The sequence below is a fragment of the Aphelocoma coerulescens genome, chromosome 1 (genome assembly GCF_041296385.1).
Source record: "Aphelocoma coerulescens isolate FSJ_1873_10779 chromosome 1, UR_Acoe_1.0, whole genome shotgun sequence".
Lineage (NCBI taxonomy): Eukaryota > Metazoa > Chordata > Aves > Passeriformes > Corvidae > Aphelocoma > Aphelocoma coerulescens.
Window position 1 is genome coordinate 415,904 of NC_091013.1, and position 10,726 is coordinate 426,629.

Here is a 10,726-nt window from a genome sequence, read left to right on the forward strand (position 1 = left end):
CAGGAGAGTGGAGAGAGCTGAGCTTTGACATCTCTTCCAATCCAAACCATTTATAATTTTATGATCTTTCCTACCCCCAGGCCAATTCCTACATTTCCAGATCTCACACCCACCACCATCCCAGTCCAGCCACCTCCCTCCACCCCCAGGACACTTCCCCCTCCTCAGGAATATTTCACATCAGTACAGCAAGGCTGATCCAGAGAAAGACTTTATTATCAAACCCACTCTTCAGGGAGTCACAGCAGCCCAAAGGACCAGACACCAGAGCTCAGCCAACCCAGCACACAGCCATGGGCTGGGAACAGACGTGGAGGAGCTCCCGCATCAGAGCAGAGATTGTATTGCCCTTCCCTCGGTGGCAAGAAAATCCGTGTCCTGGTCAGCAGCCACAAGAGGTTGGTATCAAGGTCCAACAACACAACTTGTGCTGAGCACTGGACAGACTCACAGGGTCATCTGTGCCACTTCCTCTTGCAGGGCAGCTGGAGCAGTCCAGGCCATGCCCCTTCACAGAGCCACCACAGGGACCCCCATCCGCGGGATCCCACAGCCCCCAGCGACCTCGGGGAGCAGCACAAGGGCCAGGGGCAGCAGGGCCAGGACAGACCACGGCAGAGCACGCGCAGCTTGGTCCCTCTCAGGAGCCGCTTTCTCCCCCTGAGCAGGGGAGCAGGTCTTTTTCCAAGCGTAGTATCTCGCCACAGCCACGTTGGGGTTCCCCTGGGCAGGGTCAAACCACATCTGGATGCAGCGCCCGCTGCCCCGGTGCTCGGGGCTGTATTTGTAGGAGTTGGACCAGATCTTCTCGCACAGGTCTTTGGGTCGGGGGAAGACCTCGCTGAAGGGCCTGCACATGGAGCCCCAGGGACAGCGGTTGGTTCCTGGGGACAGAGCACCGCAGCAGAAAACCTCAGTGAGAGCACTGGGACAGCCCTTCCCTCTTGTCCTTCCCCCTGGGAGGAGCAGGTCACCTGCCCATGGCCCATCACTACACCACAGCTGGGCACTGAGGGCTAGGCCACCTGCTTGACCACCTGCTTGACCACCCCAGAGAAGTGAGAGCTTTGGGCTCCTGGCAGCAATGCTGCCAGTGACCTGCCTGGGGGTGAGGAAGGGTTCCCCAGAGCCCACCGACCTGTTGCCCAGTTCCAGCCCTTGTGCCAGTTCTCTTTGCACGTGAGGGCATCCTTGCAGTCCTTCCACCACTCCTCGCAGTCCTCCTTGCAGAGCGGCACCTGGAGAATCCTCTCCCGACGCCAGCTGCTGTCAACCTGCAGGACACAGGACCAGGCACACTGGGGAGGGCCCTTGGAGGTCAAGGGCAAGATCTGCCACATCCCAGATCCCCCCAGCCCCTCCCATGGGGCTCCACAGCTGGTCCCAGAGGAGTTTCAGCCTCAGCAGAGATATGTCTTGGCACAAGGAATTCTTCTATCAGTCAGAGGCCAGAAAAGTCCTTGGAATCTTTCTACCCTGTGGGAAAAGTTGAGACACTCCAGCTATTGAAGAGAAATCCTTCCCTGGGAGGGTGGGCAGGCCCTGGCACAGGGTGCCCAGAGCAGCTGGGGCTGCCCCTGGATCCCTGGCAGTGCCCAAGGCCAGGCTGGACATTGGGGCTTGGAGCAGCCTGGGACAGTGGGAGGTGTCCCTGCCATGGCAGGGCTGGCACTAGGTGGGCTTTGAGGTCCCTTCCAACCCAAACCATTCCAGATCAGATTAGATCCTACCTGGTCAATCCAGGGCCCCAGGTTGGGTGAGCACTCGTACAAGCACGTGTCCTGGATGAAGTGGCGCTTGCATTTGGGTGGCATCACCCCACAGTGGTTCCAGTTGAAGTTGTACAGGTTGGATTGGTCCTTGTGGGCTTCTGAACTGGTGTTGGCTGTGCAGCAGGCGTTGTCCTTCCAGGGAGAGCACTGCAACAGAGCAAGGGACAGGCTGGTCCAGGTGGGCAGACAGGAGCTCCAGGAGGGCAGGGGATGCCGCAGGTGCCGGCTCCCTGCAGAGCCCACAGCAAGGAGCCTTCAGCAACCAGAGGATTTTATCTTCTTCAGCGAACTCCTGGTCACTTTGGGCTCAGGAGCTCAGCACTGCAGCAAGGCAGAGCTGGAGGGAGAGCAGATCAGATCCTCAGGAAGAGAAAAAAACCCCTTTTCCTCCACCAGGAACTTGGGGCAGAGCAACAAGAATCTCCAACACTGAGAGGGAGCAGAAGAGTTTCTCTTCACCATTCTTTCCCTTGCTGTGCTCTGGGGTACCGGAGCTTCAGGAGGGGCTTAAAGAGGGGTGGCACAGAGCTGACAAATCCCCACACCACTGCCCCCGCTCTGGCCATTTGCTGAAAGAAGGCAGCAAACAAACAGGTCTCACACCCAGCATAGGCTTTCTCCCTCAGGCAGGTGGTGGCCAAGGCCAAACCAGTCCCCGGTGGGGAGGCAGGTACAGGGGGCCCAGACAGTCCCACCCAGCCCATCAGCACCTCCTACCTGGTCATGCAGCTTCCCCTCAGGGCCAGGCTTGTGCTTGTGGTGTTTGGCATCCATGCAGATGTTCAGCAGCGGGTTCTTCACCGGCACTGCAGCATCAGCAGCCAGCAGCACCAGCAGCGCCAGTGCCACGGCCATGGCCACAGCCAGCCTGGGGGAAGGGAGCTCTGCGGAGAGGGGACAGCACAGGACGGGTGACAGAGCAGGACAGAGGGGACAGCACAGGAGAGGGTTTGGCACAGGTGGCAGCGAGGGAGGTGCAGTGGAGGCCGGGCACTCCTGAGGACCTGCTGGCGGCTCATGGCACCAAGGACACAAGCGCAGCCCCCCTGAGCCAGGCTGCAAGGTCAGCGGCACGTTATCATCAGGACAACACTGCATCGGGGACAAACAGCCCTGGGAGAGCTCAGACCGGCCAACAATTCACCTCCCCTGAGGGAAGAGGGGATGCTGTGTGAGACCCACTCAGTTTGGGGTCCTTTTGCCACCCTACTGCTTCAGAGAGAAGCTTCCGGCCCCCAAACCTTCTGCACCAAGACATGGGGAGTCCAGGGATCTCTCTCGTGATTGTCCAGAGGGGCAGGGAATGCAGCAAAACACCAGCACCTTGTGTGGACCACGAGCTGCAGGAGGCCCATGCTGTCGTCAGGAGAATGCTAACACAGGAGAACATTTCCTTTATCTGCATCTGAGACTTGGAAACCCTCACCTGAGGTCTCCCGCGGAGACCTGAATCATCAAACAATCACAGAGGGGTTTGGGTTGGAAGGAATCTCAAAGCCCACCCAGTTCCACCCCCTGCCATGGGCAGGGATACTTTGCACTGCCCCAGGCTGCTCCAAGCCCCAGTGTCCAGCCTGGTCCGATTTGAGCAATAAAAGACATTTCACACCATCGTGCCTTGGCCTCCTCTGCCTGCCCAGAGGCTGGCACAAATTTTATACTCATTTTCTAAAAAAACACCCAAAATTCAACCCCAAACCAACCAACCAACCAACCAACCAACAACAAGACTTAATCAAGAAAATTCCTTCCTATTCCTTGTTTACACAGCACAAGGTTCTAAACCAGACACCTTTTAAGAAGAGTTTTGCAAAACACAGAAGCAAGACAAAGCATTTACAGCATTAAAATGGCACAAAACCCCCCAGAATAAGCAACTGCAGGCCTGAGGCGACAGACACAGAAATCTGAGAACTAGGAAGCAGCTAATAAGTGCATTATAACTACATTTATGCCCCCAAATCAACTGTCAGCCTTACCAGCCATAAAAGCCCCTAAACTCTCCACACCACCTTACAAACACTCAGCTCAGCAGCTTCCTGGGGCAGCTTTAATAGGAAGCTCCTGGCACTGGGGAGGAATTCCCCCTCCATTTAACGAGCTTTGACTCGTGCCAGTGTTTGTTATCACAGGGGCCAATATTTTGGCGGCAACCAGCTCATCCAGCCTCTTGCACAAGCAGCACCTCTCGCCTGGGAAACAATCCAGCGTTTCTTTCCAAAGCAGGTGCCTTATGAGCCCTGGCCTGTCATAACAAGCCCTGTTTATTGACCCTGCATCAGGCAGTTTGGGCTTGGACCATTGCATGAGGCAGAAGAACTCAGGAGAGACTGACCCAGGGCTCTGGGTATGGAATAAATAATGGGACAAGTGCAAAAGGCAGCAAATGACACACAGGCTGCTGCCTCAGAAGGAACAATAACAGCTCCCACCACAAAGCAGAAACGCAGGGACTGAGGGGAAGCAGTGCACCTCCTTGTAATGCCTGAGCACATCCATCGGTGCTAAAAGCTTCACCACAGCCTGTGGAAAGCCCTTGCCCTCAGCATGGGGGCAGAGTCTTCCTCCTGGAGCACGTTTTGGGGCTGATTTGCTCTTTTCTTCACTCACATCACTGATGTTTTGATGATGAATCACTTGCCTAAGGAGCAAATCTTTCTCAGTTTCATTGGTGAACACTTTAGGCTCTGGGAGACCCTGCTTTGGTGACCACAGAATCACTGAGACTGGAAGAGACCTCCCCACCTTGTCCCCAGCCCAGAGCACTGAGTGCCACCTCCAGCCCTTCCTGGGACACCTCCAGGGATGGGCACTCCAAACCTCCCTGGGCAGCTCTTGCCAAGGCCTGACCTCCCTTTCCATGAGGAAATTCCTGCTGCTGTCCACCCTGAGCCTGCCCTGGCTCAGCCTAAGGCCGTTCCCTCTCCTCCTGTCCCTGTTCCCTGGCAGCAGAGCCCGACCCCCCCGGCTGCCCCCTCCTGTCAGGTAGAAAACAACCTTGTGCTTCTAACCCCTCACGTTGGAGGTGTCTCTGAGCAGATCTTCCCCCACCCATTCTGCCCCTTTGCCACCTCTGCTCCCTCCACACAGAGTTTTGCCCCTCGAGGAGCAGGACTGTGGCAGTTTCAGATGCCCTGTGCTGTCCTGCCAATGTTTCCTGCTCCTTGCCAGGGAATTTCTAATATCTGGTTTGTTTTTGGAACTGCTGATCACTGAACTGTGTTGTAACATTGTCAGAGCAGTGACAGCTTGTTCCTGAGAGATAATTGTCAGCCACCAGCCTGTCATCTTCCATCTGACGTGTTCTCCCCAGTGCATCTCTGTGTGTTCATCTCAACTGCTTTTTCTTTGAAATCTGTTGTTTTATTGTTCAGTGACTCAGTCGTACCACGTGTCACATCCCACTCCTATGTAGAAGGGAGCACCCAAGAGTCATAGGTGTCCATGATCACAAAAGAATGGGAGAAACCAGAAGGGTCCAAAAAACAAAGCTCACCAAGTTTTATTGGCCAGTTCCACTCCTGGTGTGGAAATACATGCATGTTTTGCCCCTACTTTGTAGTAGTGAGAGAAATGAAAGAATAAAAAGAAAGAGGGAGGAAGGAGAGTGTGGAAGAGAGATTGGATGGGAAAGGAGATCACCAGTCCTGGCTCCAGCATCGATCCAAACAGGGGGGTCCTGGGGCACTGCCTGGGCTTGGGGGGGGCACTTTTCATAGGTAAGTTTTCCCCACCCTGGTATTGGGTTTCTTGCTCATCGTGTATACGGGAGCATGTGCAGTCTGTTCTTCTGGATCTTTCTGGACATAGGTAGAGGGGCTTTGGGGGTCTTTTAGTGGTCTTGATCCCTCCCTACTGGCTCAACCCTCAGTCAGCAGTTCGTGCCAGCTCCTTGACCCCACTCCTGCACTGGAGCTGTCTTTGTGTTGTTTTGTCACCACGGACCAGAACAGGGAAGTTGGCCCTGGAGCGGTGCTGCCCCAGAAAGGCGCTGCCCCATCTCCGGACTGCCCCTTCCTGGTCACATCCTGGTCTAGTCCTGGTTTAACCTTCTTGCTCCAGTGGACATCAGGAATTTGAGGCACAGCAATGCATTTATTCCTTCCTGCCCAGGCTTCTGCACCATGGACTTTTGCAGATTTTTACAGCTGGTCCTGGAGTGATTTAGTGCCATCAGAGACTGGGTTGACTTGATGTTTTCCCCTCCTTTTCCCAGACAAAATTTGTTGAAAAGCAGAAATGATAGAATCAAAGGAGTGTTTGGTTGGGAGGGACATTAAAACTCATCCAAATCTGCCCCCCTGCAGGGGCAAGGACACCTTCCACTGTCCCAGGCTGCTCCAAACCTTGTCCAGCCTGGCCTGGAAAACTTCCAGGGATGGGGCTTATCGTTCAGCCCTGTACTACATTTCCTGTGACCTTTCCCTGCACAGACACCGTGTTCATGGGTGTGCAGATCTCCCCATCTCTCCAAAAAGCTTTCCAGGCTGTCCCACATGAATGTGCAGACCTTGTCCTTGCAGGGGGAACTTGTGCCTGGGACGGTGCAGAGCACAGGGAATGTCTCCCTGTTGTCCTGCCTGTATCCCTGTACACCCCCACTACCTAAATATGCTGCATTTTTCCACACCAGATGCTCATTCTTTGCTCCCTTTGTCACCTCCAAACCATTTTTGTCCCTCTCTGAGCTTGTATTTCCTCAGCTGAGCATCCCAGAGTTGTTTATAGCCATGAGGTCCCCGGTACCAGCCCATGCCCATCTCTCACTGCCTTGTGCCCCTCTGTACCACACCCTGAGTCCCCCCTCCTGGAGGCCCTGCCATCCTGCCAAGTGAGTATTTCTCTGCACTACCTCGGTGTGTTGAAGTCTTGAACTTCTCTCCCTCAGCACAGGATTTTGCTGTTCTCTGCATACTGTCAAAGCAATGGGGAGCAAAAGAGCCATTGCCACAGTCTGAATCAAAGCTGCCTTCTCTGCTAAAGCTGCTAAAAACAAACCCACAGGACAAGATCACAGAAAGCAAAGCTGGCATGGCTCAGTTCCCTGAGACCTTGCAAACTCAGTGCAAAGCCCACTGCCAGCAGTGGCCATGCCATGTGCTATGGGTTCAGCGTGCAGGACCTGTGTCACAGCTCTCAGCCAGGCTGGGGACACAAAATCACAGAAAGATGGACAGGTATGGGTTGGGAGGGGCCTTAAACACATCCAGCTCCCCCCCTGCCATGGGCAGGGACACCTCCCCCTAGGAGAAAATAAAATTCCAGAAAACAAAAGCCAAAAAATCACTTCAGTCTCTGTATCAGAGGGACTCCCACCTGACATGGGGAGGGTGTTTCCCTGAGGTTTTTGCTGATCGAAGCTCCCTGGGGGAGGCTGGAAGTGGCTTCAAGTGTGAGGGGGCGGAGGGGGTGGGATTGCAGACTGAGATGGCTGGGCACAGATCATCTTCCTGCGATCGAAACACTTCATGAACTGCAAGATGTGAGGGTGCTTAGAAAGTCAATCCCAGAAAATTCAAACACTCAGCTGAGTCACAACAGCTCGTTGTTATCATCAACCATAATTAGCAGGATTAAACCAGTGCCTGAGGACAGACTGTGCTGTTGCCTTGGGCCTGAGCAGACTTGTCCCACAGATTTTGGGTTAAATTTCATTTTAATTGTGCTTTTATTCCAGATGAGGCCTATCTGACCAGAAAGGAGAACTGGAAAAGGGCCTGGGATCCTGGTGGGTACCAGTGACCCCGAGGTCAGTAGGAGACCTCTCAGTGAAGGTGGCTGGTGGTGGATCTTTGGGGGAGCTGGGGCTCTCAGGCTGTGCAGGACAGTGGTTTCCCAGCCGTTCCACCCTGGTGAGACCATGTCTGGGCACTGAGTCTGGCTCTCCCAGCATGGCAGACAGTGATGGGCTGGAGATGCTGGACAGGCTTGGGGGGGTGGTTTATTTCCAATCCCCCTGCTTTAACCTTGACAAGATGTATTCCATCCACACTTTCTTCACCACTGAGGACCAGGGCCTTGAACACCTGCACCTCGCACACCTATGCTGTGCTAATCTCCAATATTGCAGTGGTCAGCTTGCCCAAGAGTCACAAATTTGTGAAAAATGCTTCTCCCACTGCTGACATTCTCGTGGCCGACATCTGCTGCTGGTCCCATCACCATGAATCCCATTGTGTACTGAGAGAAAGCTGGGTGGGTCCTGGACCACCAGAAAGCTGCAAGAAGCCAAATGTGACCCCACAGTTGTGGTATGAGCTGGGCTGGAGCTGCGGGTCTGCCACGGTGGCACGAGTGGGTGGGCAGAGCCTCATGGGGGGTGGGGTCACACAGCTCAGAAAGACAGCAGAAATTATGCTCAAAATTGAAGGGCAAACATCACCTGGTGCCAACGGGAATAACTGCACAGACCTGGGCGATAAAATTCCGCCTGAGAGTTGTGAATTCTCATGATGATCAGAGCCTCAGGCTGGGCCAGGGGAGGCTCAGGGTGGACAGCAGCAGGAATTTCCCCATGGAAAGGGAGGTCAGGCCTTGGCAAGAGCTGCCCAGGGAGGTCTGGAGTGCCCATCCCTGGAGGTGTCCCAGGAAGGGCTGGAGGTGGCACTCAGTGCTCTGGGCTGGGAACAAGGTGGGCATTGGGCACAGCTGGGCCTGGCTGGGCTGGGAGGGCTTTTCCAGCCTCAAGGATTCTATTCTACAATTCTCTGATTCTGTGGTCTTTAGGTCCCTTCCAATCCAAACCATTCCATGCTTCCATGACTCTGTGCATGCCATTTTTATGGTCAGATGTGGCTTTGTGCATCGCACACCTAATGTGGTTAATTTGGAGAAATGCCCATACCCTGAGTGACGTCACCGCATAAATATTTGAACCAAACATAATTTCCTCTATTGATTTCCCTCCCACAGAAATGTCTAATGGAGAATGAGGCTGTGCCTGCTTTCTTTGCTAAAAAAAGAGTGAATAAATACCTCAGTAAAGTCTAAAATGCTGTAGCAGAGTGGTGGATATCCACAGCTATTGTGCCAGAGATATCAGCAATTTCCATCAGTTAATTAGGGAGCAGAGCCCACAGGGATCACAGGGACCAGGCAGGGGTTATCAGTGAGAACAGCTATTCTTGTGGGCACAAAGGAGAGTTAAAGATTAACCAGCAGAGCAAATGCAGCTCCCAGAGATTGGCAGCTTTAAAGACCAGGTCTGTGGGTCTGCAGAGGAGCTGAAAAGGGAGGGAGGTCCCACCTCGAGGTGGGATTCCTGCCTGATGAATCATCCCGGACAGATTGGATAGACAGCTGTGAGACCCACCACGAGATGGGTTTGCCATAGGTCTGCCTGGAGTTCCCAGGTACAGATGTAAAGGCACATCAGAGAATCATGGAATCATAGAATCATGAAGTGGTTTGGGTGGCAAGTGACCTTAAGGATCATCTGCTTCCACCCCTGCCATGGCAGGGACACCTTCCACTGTCCCAGGCTGCTCCAAGCCCCAATGTCCAGCCTGGCCTTGGGCACTGCCAGGGATCCAGGGGCAGCCCCAGCTGCTCTGGGCACCCTGTGCCAGGGCCTGCCCACCCTCCCAGGGAACAATTCCTGCCCAATCTCCCATCCAGCCCTGCCCTCTGGCACTGGGAAGCCATTCCCTCTTATCCTGTCACTCCAGGCTCTTGTAAATAGTTTCTGTCCATCTTGGAGATCTTTTGCAACTTTAATGATTCCATGATGCTTGGGGCAGGGAGGTGGTGATATTTATACCCCCCGGCCTCCCCGAGGCACACAGATCCTGTCTCTGACAGAGGCTTCGCTGAGGCTCCTCTGCAAAAGCCTTGGGGCGAAGCTCCCCTGCAGAAGCTGCTCAGGAGAGAACCCTCTCATGGGGACTTGGCTTCTGGGCTGCCTCACTGCTCCAGGAAAAGGAGGAATATGACAAAAGGAAGAAGAACAGAAGAAACAACCTTTCCATGAAGGTCCTGATGTGGCACCAAGAGCCTCCGGGTGCATCTGGCCATGGGGCAGCCTGTGTGACTCCATGGATTCGTGGTCTCCAAAGGGGAGATGGTTCCCCTCCCTGGTTACCTGGGGAGCCACCCCCCGCAGGCTGAGGCCACAGGGTGATGGGGCAGCAGGGACTGGAGCATCCCACATCCACACGGCCCCTCCTTCATCTGATCTGCATCCCAGCTCCTTCATCCTGCACCACACATCCACATCCTGCATCTGCATTGTCCACATCCCGCCCCTGCCTTTTCATCCCGCATCCTGCATCTGCCTCCTGCCTCTGGATTCTGCATCCTATCTCCTGCCTCTATGTCTGCTTCCCGCATCCCGCATCCTGCATCTGCATCCCACATCTGCATCCCACATCTGCATCCCACGTCTGCATTCCACATCTGCATCCCACACCTGCATCCCACATCTGCATCCCACACCTGCATCCCACATTTGCATCCCACATCTGCATCCCACATCCCACATTTGCATCCCACACCCCACATCTGCATCCCACGTCTGCATCCCACATCTGCATCCCACATCTGCATCCCACACCTGCATCCCACATTTGCATCTCACATCTGCATCCCACATCCCACATTTGCATCCCACATCTGCATCCCACATCCCACATCTGCATCCCACATCCTACATCTGCATCCTGCATCCCACATCCCACATCTGTATCCTGCATCTGCATCCCGCATCCCGCATCTGCATCCCACATCTGCATCCCGCATCCCACATCTGCATCCCGCATCTGCATCCCACATCCCACATCTGCATCCCACATCCCACATCCCGCACCTGCATCCCACATCTGCATCCCGGATCCCACATCTGCATCCCACATCCCACATCTGCATCCCACATCCCACATCCCGCATCTGCATCCCACATCTGCATCCCGCATCCCACATCTGCATCCCGCATCTGCATCCCACATCTGCATCCCGCA

At 54.6% G+C, this 10,726-nt stretch overlaps 1 protein-coding gene across 1 annotated transcript; it reads right to left on the bottom strand.

Annotated features, from left to right (window-relative positions):
- Nucleotides 1-204: 204 nt before the first annotated feature.
- LOC138120342 (folate receptor alpha-like) lies at nucleotides 205-3,388 on the bottom strand. The gene is made up of 4 exons (XM_069033327.1): nucleotides 2,490-3,388; nucleotides 1,731-1,919; nucleotides 1,139-1,274; nucleotides 205-884 (listed from the first exon to the last, which is right to left on the bottom strand). The coding sequence occupies exons 1-4, from the start codon at nucleotides 2,868-2,870 to the stop codon at nucleotides 511-513; spliced, it is 1,080 nt and encodes a 359-aa protein (XP_068889428.1). The 5' UTR covers nucleotides 2,871-3,388; the 3' UTR covers nucleotides 205-510.
- Between the last annotated feature and the right edge of the window lie 7,338 nt (nucleotides 3,389-10,726).